At 39.4% G+C, this 16,635-nt stretch overlaps 1 protein-coding gene across 1 annotated transcript in view; it reads left to right on the top strand.

Annotated features, from left to right (window-relative positions):
* KIF13A (kinesin family member 13A) overlaps nucleotides 1-16,635 on the top strand; it is a 112,170-nt gene that overhangs the window by 87,774 nt on the left and 7,761 nt on the right. The window contains 14 exon segments of the mRNA XM_015564138.1: nucleotides 25-63; nucleotides 1,640-1,729; nucleotides 2,470-2,475; nucleotides 2,929-3,059; nucleotides 5,095-5,150; nucleotides 6,417-6,541; nucleotides 6,982-7,158; nucleotides 7,885-7,977; nucleotides 8,135-8,287; nucleotides 9,038-9,115; nucleotides 11,538-11,585; nucleotides 12,913-13,018; nucleotides 14,674-14,825; nucleotides 15,337-15,441. Of these exon segments, the coding sequence (XP_015419624.1) occupies nucleotides 25-63; nucleotides 1,640-1,729; nucleotides 2,470-2,475; nucleotides 2,929-3,059; nucleotides 5,095-5,150; nucleotides 6,417-6,541; nucleotides 6,982-7,158; nucleotides 7,885-7,977; nucleotides 8,135-8,287; nucleotides 9,038-9,115; nucleotides 11,538-11,585; nucleotides 12,913-13,018; nucleotides 14,674-14,825; nucleotides 15,337-15,441 (1,359 nt within the window).

Below are 16,635 nucleotides of genomic sequence, written 5' to 3'. Positions count from 1 at the left end.
TGTGTTTATTTTTTTTCCTGCCAGAGAGATGATGAGGATGGTGATGATATGGATAGTTATCAGGTATTGCTGCCGTCAATCCTGTGGCATGGGGCACAGCTGCTGCTAATTGCCAGCACCCGCAAAGCAGAAAGCAGGGAGGAGGAAGGAGGAGCCTAGAGCAAGAAAATGCAGTTTTTCACTTGCTTTTGATTTGCTTTAAATGTAATCAGGGATACAATACTGCCTCTATATAGATTTCTCTGTCAGCTTAAAATTTATAACCAAATACTGCTATTTTGCTATGCCATCTCAAATTACTAGCTTATAAAGCCTTTCTAAGCAAGACCATGATTGCTGTATTAAATTGGTGACATTAAAATTTGTGCAGTTATCCATCCATGTTCTCTAAGTAGGTTGTCTTTCCTATGAGAAACTACACTTAGCTCCTTACATCCAAGAGAGTAGTAGTGTTCTAATATGCCATTTTACTTTAAGAGACTTTTGTTGGATAAGAAAATTGAAGACATTTTATGCACACGGTTTTGTTTTGTTTAGTCAGTTTTCTTCTCTCATTAAGGCCAAGCTTAGTTACCTATAACCTGGAGAATTTAAATCTCAACTTTTTAATATGTGCAAATGTGAGGTTTTTACCCAGTCATCACTGACTGACCTGCTATCATGAAATGAGCAATAATAGCAGTGGTCAAGGCAGCAAACTAGGATGGACTATTTGGGGTTTGGTTCCCAGTCTCTCTATTAATTCTCCACATAAACTTCAAAAGCATGTTTTCCTGGTGTGCCTTCCTGTGCTTAACATGTGTGTGCATTGTAGGTAGAGCCTCAGAAGTCTTCAGGTGTCTGCTCTGAGTGTAGTGTCTTAAGGGTTAGATTAGAATTAAGCAAGTTAGCACATTTTGAATTGAATTATGGGTTCTTTCCCTCATCATAATTTTACTAAGAAAGGAAACAAGCAAGCAAAAACAAAGTATAAGAGAAAGATCCCCATGGATCTCGGCAACACCATTAACTCACTCCTGCAGCTGTCTGCGCTTCCTGCCACGTATACACGTGAAGTCCATTGGCTTGCTGCTGGGAGTTCTGAGAGCATGGCTGACTGCATGTTGGGTTTTTGCATGGGAGATTTTTGTTACCTCCTGGTAGGGGCAAATTTGAAGGTTCTCTGCTGATCATCCTTTGCGTTTCAGAAAATACAGGTCATCAGGCCATTGAACTGTGAACTATGAAAATACCTGTCATTTTCCATTCCATTTGCTGTTAACATGGTTTGGGCTCTGTTCGTGGTGTCCTTCAGCTGAGAATTGCAAATCTTTCAGATGAATAGCTACGGCTTCAGCACACACAAGCACACACTCACCATGTAGGAATCATCCAACAGCTGGTGTAGCTTGAGTATCTCTTGCTTTTAGGTACAATTATCCTTTTGGAAAATCTTGGGCTCTGATTTCTGAGTAACGGGATTCTCGATCAGCATGCAGTGTTTTCGAGGCCTCTTTGCTTTCTTGCATATTAATCACACAGCAATGTTCAATGGCCTTTCCTAATGAAAAGTTTCTAATCAATGAAACATCTGTTTTTTTTAAAGAAATACTAGTTGTTTATGCACTTACAGAAAAATGCTTCTCTTCCCTCGTGTCAGGAAGAAGACTTAAACTGTGTAAGAGAGAGGTGGTCTGATGCACTCATTAAGCGACGAGAATACTTAGATGAACAGATTAAAAAAATCAGCTTGAGTAGCTTCTTCACTTGTAGACAATTGCAGTGGGTTGCTTTATTCCCTCTGTTGGATAATTGTATCTTAGTTTTTAACCTTATAACAATTATAAATATTTGTGTGTCATATTGTACAGTGTTAGCTTAAGAAGGCTCTGAGTTTGAAATTAATACATTTTTATAAAACTCTGAGTTAACTGTGATATTAAATGTTAAACTGAAATTATGTTTTGATGAATGCAAATATGATCGATACTATAACTCAGTAATGAGCTATTTCAGGCTCAGAACATGGAACTGACAGCAGCTAAAGGGTCACTTCTAAAAGCACAGCCTTTGGCAGGTCAGCCCCAGCTACTGTGGGGAGGTAGCCATGCACTCAGCCAACGCTGGCTGCAGCTGCAGCCACTGCCTGAGCTCCAAGAATGCAGTCCGCTTATGCTGGCAACTGCCTCCTGGATTTCAGAGTATAAATACGCTCTTGAAACCTGTAGTCTCATATCCTCACTTTATGATTTACTCATTGCGGATGATTCGGCACCAAAGGACACATCACACTTAATCCCCTTCATGAAGAAGTTAGTCAAAATTCTCCCCCAGTACAACATCTTGGCTCAACGTTCATAGTGTCCTTTGTGCATGTGCTCCACCTGCTCATGAAAACTCACTATGTCCAGGTAGCTCCAGAGTTGTATTATAGGTAAGAGGATTTCAAAATATATCAGATAAAATCCCTTCATAATGAATATGAAGGAAAATAAAGTTAGTTTTGCAGGGTGCAGCATATGGTATTCTTTAATTCTCTATATAAAATGGTGTGTAGTTTTTATAAAGCAATGTCACATCCATCATTTTATTTGATCGTTCCAACAAATGCATGAAGTAGATACGGCTTGATTATAATTTTGTGAAAGAGTAGGAAACTAGACTTATCTATTGAATCACTTCTTCAAATTTTACAGAACCAGTAAAATAACCCAAGTCTTTTAATCTCTGTTCCAATGCTCCTTCTACTCTCCTGGTTTGTGGTTCATTACCTAGTGTCCTAGCCTCTCTAAGCCCAACTGGGTGCTCAGGCTTGAACTTTAAAGCCTCAAATCCTTTGTGATGTAGCAGATGTTCAAGCCATGTATGGATATCACCAAGTACTCATCTATTTTAAATGTAGAAATTGTACTTTTTCCGTTCTTGGTACTCATTCCCTCATTCTGCCCCACAGAGAAAACCGAGGACGAAGTGGAGCGGGAAGCCCGGCTCGTGGAGCAGTGGGTGGGGCTGACTGAGGAAAGGAACGCGGTGCTGGTGCCAGCCCCAGGCAGTGGGATCCCCGGGGCACCTGCCGACTGGTAAGTCCACCCTTCCGTCTGTATAGGTCTGACAGGATGGTTCAGAGGGCCTGTGGCAGGAGTCACACACGTGACTTTCCGGATTATCACGGGAAATGTTAAACAGCATGAGCTGCCCAGGGAAGGGGCTCCCATCTCCAGTGCCACATTCCCATTTTTTCCTCCCTACCGCAGATGACTTCCTCTCACAGGAAGCCAGAGAGCATTTATTACCTGGTCAGGAATCTAATACCACACTCCTTAGTTCCTCTACATGAGCAACTTGGACGTGGTGTCCTGATCTCCAGAAATTCTCTTATTTTGGCTCAAAAGAAGAGTGTTTCCAGGGTGTAGTCAAAGAGGGCAGAAGATATATCTAAACTACAATCAATTAATCGATTGATATGTCAGTCCTCATGCTCATAAGAAATAGGGTGATATCCTCGACTCTGCAGTCCAGTAGATCTGGATATGGTTTCCAGCTATAGCTCCTAAGTGTTGTTCACTTACCTTCTCTGAGGCTTCATTCTTTTTTTAAAAAAATTTTGTTTTATTTCTTAAAGTATTACATATGTCTCCTCCCCCCCTACCCCGCTTGACATTCCCCCGGCCTTCCCTACCCCCCAGTGTCTTGTGTCCATTGGTTATATCTCAGCCTCACAGGGGCCGTCGCAGCCTCTCAAGGGCCGTCCCAGCTTCACAGGAGCCGTCTCAACCTCACCGGGGCCATCTCAGCCTCACAGGGGCCGTTTCAGCCTCACAGGGAGGCTTCATTCTTAATCATTAATGGGGTTACCTTTATGATACTCTTGTGAAGATTAGAGATAATATATACAAATACTTTATTTATAGGGCCCATTCATTAAAGGGTAACTGCTGCTGCTGCGTATTCTCATTCTTATTCTTAAGAATATATCCTAGCCCTGACCAGTTTGGCTCAGTGGATGGAGCATCAGCCTGTGGACCGGGGGGGCCTGGGTTTGATTCCTGTCAGGGGCATGTACCTTGGTTTCAGGCATATCCCCCGTGGGGGTGTGCAGGGGGCGGCTGATTGATGTTCCTCTCTCATCAATGTTTCTAATTCTCTCTCCCTCTCCCTTTCTCGCTGTAAAAAATCAATAAAATATATTAAATATATAAATATATATATACACACACACATACATACTAGGTGTTTAGGAGAAATCAGATTTCTTTTGAACTCATGCCCAGGTCATCTCTTTTGGATAGGCGCAGAAACATTAGTGATGTTACTTGTGTCTGTAATGATGAATGGAAGTGTAATTGATTTCATGGGATTATGTAACTAGAAAATCTGAATTTGCAGACACAGAATTTTTAACCTGATGTTTCTCCCTGCAGATTTTCCTCTGTGCTGGAATCCTATAGGTCACATGCAGCATGTGGCAGCCACTTGTGATAAACAGCCAGCCCAGTCTCATTGTGTTCTGCTCTTTGAAGCCCTCTTTAGACTGTTTTACCTCATTTGGAAAATGTAGAGTCCTGGTCCTCTTTCTAATTATTCTGATTTGGAAGAAAAAGGATGTGCCCAGGACTTTAATTTTAAGAGCGCCATACCCCCCCTAACTGACTCCAATGCAGATGGGCAAGTTTTTGATGAAACACGGCTTTGGTCTTTCCTGCACACAACTCTACCTCCTTTCCTCCATCTTTCATTCTCTCCTTCTTTGAGCTTTTGAATATTGTCTTTTTTTGTATACTTCCTGTGGTCTTTGATCCTGTCCCTTATTCCCACTGTAACAACATCCCTTTCTCCTTTCCCCATCACTAGAATTATTTTTAGAAAGGCTTCAAATAATCTCTGTCTCAGTTAATATGTAATTAATATACATAACTGGTAGTTCTTTATATAAGTCACATAATTCCCATGGTTTGTGTTAGTAGGAATGTCAAGAATGTGAAAATATTTTATTAATGGAACCTGTATCTCCAAGAGCATGGTTCTCCTCTGCATCCGTGCCTCTGTGCTGCCTGATTACCTATCAAGATGTAAAACACATATTTGGTTGTGATTAAATTTTGTTATTAAATTTAGGATCCCTCCACCTGGAATGGAAACTCACATACCAGTTCTCTTCCTTGATTTGAACGGTAAGTAGACCCCTAACTGTCTAGGGGTTATCACATTTAATTAAGGTTTGTAATCTCTTCGGACCCACATGATTTTGCTCCTTATTGAATCACTTTTCTAATTACTCATATGCCATATCTAGGTGATACTGTTAGTCCAACTAAATGTATATGGCCATGACATGTAGAGCATTGGAAGAAAAATGTGGATATTTAATCTTTAAAAGAGAGATTGAGAACTTCATACAGAAACACTACTGCAGTTATTGCTCTGAAATGTTAACAGACATGGAAATTACCTGAGAAACTAATCACCTTCAGAGACTCTGAATCTCTAGGCTTTGCAAGGGAGTAGGCATCTGCATTTCTGACTAGTGTCCTTTGCTCCCACCATAGTGGTGTTGGTACCAGAACATGACAGTCCCCCTACGTTAGAATTGTCCTTTACTGTAGCAAGTAGATCAAAACTGGGTGAATCTAGAACAGTGGTTTTTAATATGTTTTAATAGTAAAATCCATTTTCACAATGAAGTCTTAAATGGAACGCCAGGCATAGAAAACAAAAGCAGAGTTGCTGAGTCTAGGGATAGAGAGGCTCTGGCAGGCCCTTGTGCAAGGCCGTTGGGATCCTCAGCACACAGCCTCAAAACCTCTCTTCTGGAGGGAAGTCCAACAGTGGATGGATGGCAGACATGAGGAGATTGGCTTTGGCTCTTCATATGAAGAGCTTTTTAAAAGCCTAAAAGTAGACTGTACCTCATGAAGTGGTGAGTTCCCCATTATTGGAGGAGTACAAGCAAAAACTGGATGACCACTTACAGAGATTTGTGAAGGGTGAGTCCCGCTTTGGTACGACATTGGAAGATTATCAGATTTCTCCGAAGTGCTCAGGACTTTGATTCTAAATTGATAATTGAACTTCTCTAAATCTAATTTAGTGTAAGTTATATAAGTAGGGCAACAAACCTAACACTAGGTTACAGGAGGAATTCGTATCAGAAACCAGCAAAATTTTACGTTGTGTATATGTAATAAAAATATTTGCTCCTTGGACTACATATAGAATAAATTCAATTCGTTTGGTAGGAGACTCACAAAGACTACTTTTGGCCCCACGGCAGAGTCTGTAAAGAATAAACATGATTATGAAGGAGTATTGGAGTCTATATCAACTGCGGATAGGGAATAAGAGAAAAATTGAACATCTTACATGTAAACTTCATCTATTTGGTCTTAATTAAAAACTGACTTCCCCCCACTTTTGTTTCTGTGCCCTGGTTTGGTTAGCGGATGACCTCAGTGCCAATGAACAGCTTGTGGGCCCCTATGCCTCGGGCGTGAACTCCATCCTGCCCAAGGAGCATGGCAGCCAGTTTTTCTACCTGCCCATCATAAAGCACAGTGATGAGGAGGTAATTGATCCCCAAAGTTCTCTTTAAGGGTTTCATGTGCCTGTGGGCCTGACTTCCCATTAAACTACTATGGTCTGCTTTGGGGAGGAGGACTGGGAACTTTTTAAAAAATAGAACTTGTGGTTGAGGACAATATTATTCAGTTGAGTTGCATTTATTTTCTTTCTCTAGTGCAATGGTTCTCAACCTTCTGGCCCTTTAAATACAGTTACTCATGTTGTGACCCAACCATAAAATTACTTTTGTTGCTACTTCATAACTGTAATGTTGCTACTGTTATGAATCGTAATGTAAATATCTGATATGCTTAGGCGACCCCTGTGAAAGGGTCGTTCGACCGCCAAAGGGGTCGCAACTCACAGGTTGAGAACCACTGCTCTAGTGGGTGATATACCTGACTTGTGTCTTGTTTCCATCTCTCCATCCTTCCCCTTTTCTAGGTTTCAGCCATAGCCTCTTGGGACTCCTCGGTGCACGATTCTGTTCACTTGAATAGGGTCACTCCCCAGAATGAAAGGATTTACCTGATAGTGAAGACCACAGTCCAGCTCAGCCACCCGGCTGCCATGGAGTTAGTGTTACGAAAACGGATTGCAGCCAATATTTACAACAAGCAGGTAGTACTGGGCCTCATTCAGCAATTGTATAGATGAGCTCAAAGTTTTCCCTTCTGTCACAAACTAGTGTTTGTGTTGTTAACACAGTGGATGTGCAGATTGTTACCATACTGGCCACATGACAGTCTGATTCTCATTTATCCAAAATAGTGGGGTCTGAGGGATAACAAAGTTAATGTCATCCACAAGGACTTCCCACCTTGATCGATTTGAGACCCGTAATCCTAGAAGGTGATGGGGCTATGAGATTTTACTGTTTAAAGGGTTCAGCGCCGGGTCCTAGAGGATTAGTGACAAAAGGAGGACAAAATGCAGGCCCCAAATAAATCCCTATCCAAATGCCTCCCCAGGTCTCAACTCAGAGGCACTGTCCACAAAACTGATCCTGTCCAGTTTTCTTCTGATGATGCCAGGATAGACTGATTCGACCCTGGCATGATCAGAAGAAAGGCAGCAAATGGGAGAGAGAAACAACCACAATAAAAACCCTGAGAGGCTGCATTTTCTATAATCTGCCCAGATAATAGCAGGACATCATTGCTCCTCAGGGTTGGACACAGAGGTTTTTTTTCTGTTTTTTTCTGTTCCTTTTCTGTTGTTGTTGTTGTTCTATTTTAAGTATTGTGAATGTATCAAAAACAGTGATTGGTAATGCTTTTACAATTTGTACAAAACTAAATAACTTATATTTTCAGATCACTTCATTCAGTTTTCCTTTTCTACCAGAGTTTCACCCAGAGTTTGAAGAGGAGAATGTCATTGAAAAATATATTTTATTCCTGTGGTGTAACCTATGAAATAGTATCCAATATACCAAAGGTAAAAATAGATACTACTTTTTTTTAAAGATCGCAATGCTAAGTAATGGAAAATGTTCATTCTCAAAACTTTTAAATCATTTGCTCACCAAAGTCTTGATAAAACAAATATATACTGTTCATCTAGAAGTATTATAATTGTCTTCTTGTCACTTTAGGCAACAGAGGAGATTGAGGACCGGGAGACACTGGCCCTCATGGCAGCAAGGAGTGAAAATGAAGGTGCGTCAGATGGAGAAACATACATTGAGAAGTACACGCGTGGCGTGCTGCAGGTGGAGAACATTCTGAGCCTTGAGCGGCTCCGGCAGGCAAGTAACTCGGCCAGAGGTTGGTCACCAGTCTTCACTGCAAATGGACAAAGATGAATTTATTTACCAAACACCTTGTCTCTATACCAGTGGTTCTCAACCTTCCTAATGCCGCGACCCTTTAATACAGTTCCCCATGTTGTGGTGACCCCAACCATAAAATTATTTTTGTTACTACTTCATAACTAATTTTGCTACTGTTATGAATCGTCATGTAAATATCTGATATGCAGGATGTATTTTCATTGTTACAAATTGAACATAATTAAAGCATAGTGATTAATCACAAAAACAATATGTAATTATATATGTGTTTTCTGATGGTCTTAGGCGACCCCTGTGAAAAGGTCATTTGACCCCCAAAGGGGTCGTGACCCACAGGTTGAGAACCGCTGCTCTATACCTATCTGAGAAGGAACACTTGAGTAGCAGTCTCATTAGAAAAAACAGTTACTTTGACAAAATTTATAGTTAGAGGTATTTCTTCTACATTTCCTTTGCTCATCTATAAAAAATTTGACAACATAAATTTCTTTAATTCAGCAATTTTTCTGGTTTTATTTATGAAAAATATTTTTGATAGATTAAGCAAAAAAATTAGTGGCTACAAAAAGTTTCCAGTTTTGTGAATGGGGAAGCATGTATGGGATTGAAATGATCTTTAGTTCTGTGTTTCTAAGTCATCCATAATAAACATACGTTACTTTTGTCATCAAATGAGGAAAATTAATATTATTTCCAAATTTACAGGCAGTCACAGTCAAAGAAGCACTTTCCACCAAAGCCCGGCACCTGCGGAGGAGCCTTAGCACACCGAATGTGCACAATGTGAGCACACCGTGCAGGGCCCGGGGGCGGGCATGTCCCACAGGAGGGGGCCAGAGGTCGGGGTTTATAGGTGCGAGTAGAACTTTTGGCTCCGATGTGGGCGTCCCAAACTGCCACGCCTGCTCCTTTGTCCGAGGGAAGCACACCTGAGGGCACAGCTGTGTAACGTGATGGACCTTTAGTGGAATCTTGCAAATACTAGACAGTAGAGAAAATAAAAGCGTGAGAGCTACTATTAGGAAATTGTAGCTCTATATTAAAGAGAAGAGTAAAAAATAATGAGGGGAACATCTATCTTACAAAGGAAAGAAAAACCACCTATGAAGTATTCTACCTTCCCCTATATGCACACATACAAATTGAACCTAAATCTGATCAGGGCTCTAGATCTAACTATTAATATTTACAAGGGCTAGAGGAAAATGTTAAATGACACCATGGGGATTCGATGAGCAAAATCCCAACTATGGGGAACTTAGCAGGAAGAATGACCTAGATAGAAGGGAAAACTCATAAATTAAAAGAGATAAGATATATCCAATTGCAATGTATGAACTATTTTGATCCAGATTCAGGGTTAACTGTGAAATGTTTATGAGACATTTGAACACTGACTGGATATCTGACACTATTCAGGAATCACTTAACTTTTTAAAATGTGATAATGCTATTATACTAATGGTTTTTAAAGGAGGAGGAGTAATTACTTATTTTTAAGAGACTCAGAACAACATTTATGAAAAACATTTTTGTTAGAAAAATCAATATTTTTTAAAAGAAGGTAATAATAAGTATTAGAACAGAATTATAAATTCAATAAAGAAGGAAATAAATATCAAAAAGAGGTATATCAAATAGAAGAGAAACAAAACTATGAAAAATGGTAGTTTTTTAAAAAAACTGGTCAAATGGATTGACTTGTATTTTTATTGATTGGGGCAGAAAAGAAACTATGAGAAAAGTTAGTAATATTGGAAATAAAAAGGAGCTTATCACTACAGAGAGAACAGAGATTTAGACATCATAATAGCAAACCATCCTATATAATAAAGAGGTAATATGCAAATTGACCCTCACACTCTCACAAGATGGCTACCTATGACCAGGACGGCAGGAGGGTTAGTGAGGGACGACCAAACACCTGAACAAGCAGGCTGTGTGGGGCAACCAGGCCAGCAGGCAGGTGAGCAATTAGGAGCCAGCAGTCCAGGATTGTGAGAGGGATGTCCAACTGCCGGTTTAAGCCCAATCTCCGGGATCAGGCCTAAACCGGCAGTCGGACGTCCCCCAAGGGTCCTGGATTGGAGAGGGTGCAGGCTGGGTTGAGGGGACCCCCCCCCCCACCGCACGAATTTCATGCACCAGGCCTTTAGTGAATAATAATATGTCAGTAAATGTAAAAGTTTAAACAAAGTGGAAATTTCCTACAAAAAAAAAGCACACAGCCGAAACCGGTTTGGCTCAGTGGATAGAGCGTCAGCCTGCGGACTGAGGGGTCCCGGGTTCGATTCCGGTCAGGAGCATGTACCTTGGTTGCGGGCGCACTCCCAGTGGGGAGTGTGCAGGAGGCAGCTGGTCGATGTTTCTCTCTCATCGATGTTTCTAACTCTGTCTCTCTCCTTTCCTCTCTGTAAAAACTCAATAAAATATATTAAAAAAAAAACACACACACAAAACAGAATCAAGAAGATATAGGAAATCTGAATCCAGTTATCACCATAAAGAAGGCCTCAACTCATGGGGAGATTATGTTCATTGATGTGAATACACAGTATCAAAAAAATTGGCACATCTTCTTAAACTGATCTATAATTCCCAACATAATTTATTTTAGGATTTGATAAGCTGAGCCTAAAATCCCTATGGAAGAGCAGAGCTGAAGTTGCATGTACCTTATCAATAGGCAGACTTCATGCCTCAATATATGCTCAGAGATTCTCAGATACATGGGGTACGTTTAGGACTAAAGGATGCTGAAATAATACACGTGTTAGTACTGGTAGTGTGTAGAAAGAGTGGTGCTTAGGGGCAGCAGCAACAAGTTTTATTTCATCATAGTTTATAATAAAAACAATTAGAATCAGCCTGGATGTCCATCTAGAATACAACAAAATAAATTATTAGACTATTGAGGAAGACCGTATATAGTAAGATACCTCTTATATGAATTATAAAAATATGCAAAATAATGCTATATATTATTTATAGGCATATGTATAATATTACGTAAAACCTGTATGGGAATGATAAACCCCAAATTTAGGGTAGTCATTGCTCCTAGGGAGGGAAGAAAGAAAGAAGAGAGGAGGTGGTCATACAGGCTTCACTTGTATATGTAACATCATATTTCTTTATACATGTATATATAAAATTTATGTAAAATATATAAAGCCACATTGGTAAAACCATTCATCTTTTATAGGTCTCTTCCAGTCGACCAGACCTTTCTGGCTTTGATGAAGATGATAAGGTGTGTACCTGTGGGCATGGCTAGTTTATTAGCATTCTCTAAATTGGGAAAGGTAGGATATCTTGGTGTTTTTAAAATTTCTGGACTTCCCATCTTAATCTTATGCAGATCATTGTCTCCATATGTCCATTTTCAAGTTCAAATATTTGATATGAAACTGCTGCTATAGCCCTAACCGGTTTGGCTCAGCAGATAGAGTGTCGGCCTGCGGACTGGAGGGTCCCAGGTTCGATTCTGGTCAAGGGCATGTACCTTGGTTGCAGGCGCATCCCCAGTGGGGAGTATGCAGGAGGCAGCTGATCGATGTTTCTCTCTCATCAATGTTTCTAACTCTCTATCCCTCTCCCCTCTTCTGTAAAAAATAAATAAAATATATTTTTTAAAATGTTAATCTTAAAAAAAAAAAAACTGCTGCTGTGCACTCTGAGTGTTACATTGTTACTTAGTATATAACACTGCTTTCCATACCAGGATGATACCACACATAATTGAATATCTGTGTTTATGAGACTAACTTTAACCGATTTAAGGTGTTACATCCACCACAACAAAATCACAATTATTTCAAGTGTGTAAAATTAGGGATTTAAAATCAAGGGCATTTGCAACATCATCTTATTCAGCAAACATTTCTTAATTATATATTGTATGTAAATTACTAAGCTAGGGACAATGGATGATTCAGAGTATAAACACAGATTATGTCCTCAAGAAGTTTAAAATTTAGTTCTTAGAGGCAACCAACTCCTGAGAAGTTGAAGTAAATTAAATAAACTTGTACGATATAAAAGAGGAATTTTCTCCCTTAGGATACCAGTATCTTATGCCAGTTTGATACTCTTAAATCTCTGGTATATGTAGAGTAACCATATCACCTAGTTTGCCTGGGGCCATCCCAGCTAGTGCCTGCTACCCAGGAAAAATTATTAATGGAACCATTTCTCTCTAAAAAGTGTTTCAGTTTGGTCTTTAAATGATTCAGCCTCCTTAGATACATACCAAATTCATAAAAGTGACTGCTTTGGGGGAGTGAGGAAGATGAATGGCACCTGTAAGTCACTCTATTTGTAATGATTTTATTAAATTTTGAACAAATGCAATAAGATATTAACATTTATTCACTCTAAGTATACCTTGTACTTGTATGACAGTACTGGTCATATTTAGGACTTTAAAATGTGTTTAAAATATTTTATAATAAAAAATAGAGAAAAGTACATACTGCCATCCCATTAAAAAAATAGAAAAAAAAACACAACTCAAATCAGGCTTCATTTTTCACTTCAGAGGGATTTTATTACAGCTTAACCCACATTTTACCTTGTAGGGTTGGCCAGAGAACCAGTTAGACATGTCTGACTACAGCTCCAGTTATCAAGATGTAGCGTGTTATGGGACTTTACCCAGGGATTCACCTCGAAGGAGTAAAGAAGGTAGTGGTGAGATTGTTTTTCTACATTATCTATGTATATAACAGGCTAATATGCTAAGTGTCCATCCAGGTAATGATATCACCTAGCAACACCCAGCTTCCTCTCCCTACCGACTAGCCGCTTTACAGTTTCTTTAGCCCAGAAACATGACTTGCTTCAGAGCCAGGTGGAACCATTTTACACTTTAACCAAATGTCTGTGAAGCATTTTCCCAGGCCTCATCTCATTTGATCCTCACAGAAGTCCTGGAGTAGGTAGATAAAAGACTCTGTGGGATCCTATTTTCTTTTCATTAGCCAGAAAATGGATACTTAGAAAGCCATCTATAAAAGGCTAAGTTGACTCATGCATGAGCGATACAAACTAGTGCTCTTGCTGGCACCAATCACATGCATGTGTTTTGATCTGTCATTGATCGTGAATTTGGTTGACACTTCTATTATAGAGAAAGGGTGAATAGCGATAGTAAAATATTTCTTCCAATTAATTTCCTTTCAATGTGCATGAATTTGTGCACTGGGCCACTAGTTTCTTTATAATTCCTCAGGAAAAGCAGGGAGTAAAATTATTTTATACATGGCAAATAATAAGACAGGAAGCTAAAATTCTAGTTTGCTAGATAATCTGAAACTATTTTCTTGAATGGAACATATGTTCACCTATTTTACTTCTTTTTGCTTTGTATGCAGTGTATCATTCAAATAATAGGCCTTTTGTGTAACACTTTAGAATTTTCAAATCATTTTTCATACATCATTTCCTGAGTTGGAAATCAGTTTTGAGATATATACCCAAATCGTATTACATTATGATTAGACTTCATTCTTCCCCAAAAGAATATCCACTTCTGTCATGTTTTTGTACTCAAATTAAAGGATTGTTTAGGAGAACATGTCTCTGATTCCTAACCAATTTTTAAAATGATACCAGAAAGTAATTTAATCAGTGACAACATTATTACCTAAGTATTATCATCTTTCAGTGCCCTGATGGGAACAGCATTCTGTGGACGTGCAAATCAGTTCTATTATCTTACACCTTGTATTTTACTTAAGTGCCATTGTACCAGTGAGCTGGGGAGAAAATATAGGAGGAAAAGAGACCCAAAAATGAAGGAAATGAGTAAAATCCAGAAAGAAAATTGTCCTTCCTTAGTCATATGGAGAAGGCTTGAGGCAAAAGGGAGCTTGTAAGAAAATTTATACAGTGTTCACTCATTATTTATTGAGCCTCTATTTGCTATATGCAATGAAAGATACAAGAAGGTATCATTTATAGATCTTAAAATCTAACTTTGGAAATGAGATATGTAGAAAATTAGATATTAAATGATAAAGTGCTAAAATGCATGTGCATTCTCAGAACTCTGAGAATTCAGAGAAACAAAATAAGCATGGGTCTAAATTGGTATGGTAAGTGGCGCTTAAGCTGGATCTTGAAAAGGGTAGAAAATTTGGTTTCTCATTTCTTTGAAGACTTTTGGATATTGTAGTTGTATCTCCATTCTTTTCTACATCTGTGTTCATGCTTAGCCATATATTAGCATATTAATGTCTTCGTTACACTAGATACTCCTGAGGCTAGGTTATACCTTGCTTCCTATGTATTGGTTAAAGCGCTCTGTGCCTATAAACCTATGACTTTGTCTTCCCCAGGTTGTACATCAGAGAATCCTCATGCCTTAACAGTCAGCCCCTTTAAAGCATTCTCTCCTCAGCCACCAAAGTTTTTCAAGCCCCTAATGCCTGTAAAAGAGGAGCATAAGAAAAGGATAGCTCTGGAAGCAAGACCTCTTCTAAGCCAGGAGGTAAATGCGTGACTTGTCTGTACCATGTACGATAGGAAAGAATCAATCATGTTGCCTGTGGAGAAGTAACAGTTTGCATTAACAAGTTGGATGCTGCATGTAGACATACCTGTATGATCACTTCATGGATCCTATTCTGGAATATCTCTTTCTCAAGCACACAGGGTCATTTTTTAATTTGTTGTAATTGCTATTGTTTTCTTTGTGTCTATGTATTTTCCAAGTATTTTTTTATCTTTCAAGTGAGAAAGAGATATTCCTGGGGTGTTTTTGAAAATATTAAAGACTTTATTTTAATTTGATAAAACCAGTTTTGCTATTTGCCATAGAATCTGTGTAGTCTTGTCAGATTTCATTAGCAGTTTAACTCGAGCCTCTGAAATTGTTTGCTGCACTACTCACATGTAATAACGGTGTTTGCATTGCTTTTCTAACGTGCACGTATTTAATATGTAATTTGGCTGTTACCATCTTCTGTGTGTGATGCATCTGTGTGTCTTAACCTTTGCAGAGCATGTCTCCATCTCAGGCACATAACCCTGGCTGCACTGTCCCCTCAGGAAGCAATGGCAGCAGCATGCCAGTAGAACACAATAGCAAACGTGAGAAGAAGATTGTAAGTTCTGGAACCGTTTCTGTCATATTGCCTGGTGGTGGGTTTAAGGCCCTTTCACGGTCATCCAAATACTTGAGAAAAAAAATTAAGATATGTATTGGGTCTTTGTTTTGTTGCTGTTGTTTTTAAATGTGACCATCGGTAATGAAATTTTGCATGAACATGGCTGTGACCTGTGCTTTTTTCCTAAGTGTTTATTCTACTTAATTGAATTTATTTTTTTTACTTAGTATAAATTTGCTTAGAAAAAAGGGGGAAAGGCACTTTTCATGATTCTAGACTTTATAAAAAGTGTAACAAAGAGATCACTTTAACTAATATTGAATCTTTCTGATGTGCCTGTACATATTGGCCAGATTCTGAAGTTAATCTACCTAGAGGAATTGCACTTACTTGGAGTAAGTAATCATGCATCTAGCTGTGGGTATGTTTGCAAGCTTTCTTCATGTTGCTCGATGCTATTGCCAAGATTGTTCTGTAGTTTGTAGCCACACTCCAGTCCATCATCCCCACTCATCATCATCGTCTCTACATCGGATAGCCTTTTAAATTTTCCCTCCAAACATATTCACATCCCTTGGTGTCAGTCTCGCTTCCCGGTGGCTTATCTATATTTTACCACAGGTAGGTTGGAACTCTACCTGTAAATCCTCATTCCCCAGCACTTGGTTTTCAACTTACAAATTTGAGAAATTGTTTTTAAAACACTGCATACCAGGTACTTTGGATTATAAATGAAACTTCTGTTTTAAAAAAACAAACAAAAAACAACTGGGTTGAAAAACCTGGAAAGAATTCTCTAATTTTGCATCCAGGCTTTCACTCTCGAGCGGCTTTTCCTAGACTTTGAGAAAGGAAAGCAGCTTGAGCAAGAGGGGCTGCTTGGCGTTGACGTTTGTGTGCGGGCTGCTCTGTGGGCAGTTTCCCTTCCCCGCTGCACCACGGGAGATCCATTCCAGAGGCTCATTATGTGAGGCCCTTTCACAGTCCTGGAATATGCTGCTAATGCACACTGTGTAAAACTAACTAGTTCGGATATGCAGTTGGCCGCTCTGCTGCATGCTTGGAGTGCTAGGGGATCTTAGGAAATGACCTTCTCATTCCTCCAGTGCACTGAGGGAAGGAGAAGAGGCACCATTTCCCCCTCTCCTCTCTGTCCTTCTCTGCTGCCTTTGCCGCTGTGTTCTCCCTGTC

Source organism: Myotis davidii, unplaced genomic scaffold (assembly GCF_000327345.1).
Source record: "Myotis davidii unplaced genomic scaffold, ASM32734v1 scaffold279, whole genome shotgun sequence".
Lineage (NCBI taxonomy): Eukaryota > Metazoa > Chordata > Mammalia > Chiroptera > Vespertilionidae > Myotis > Myotis davidii.
Note: the sequence above shows the minus strand (reverse complement) of the source record. Positions and strands in the feature narration are given on the sequence as shown.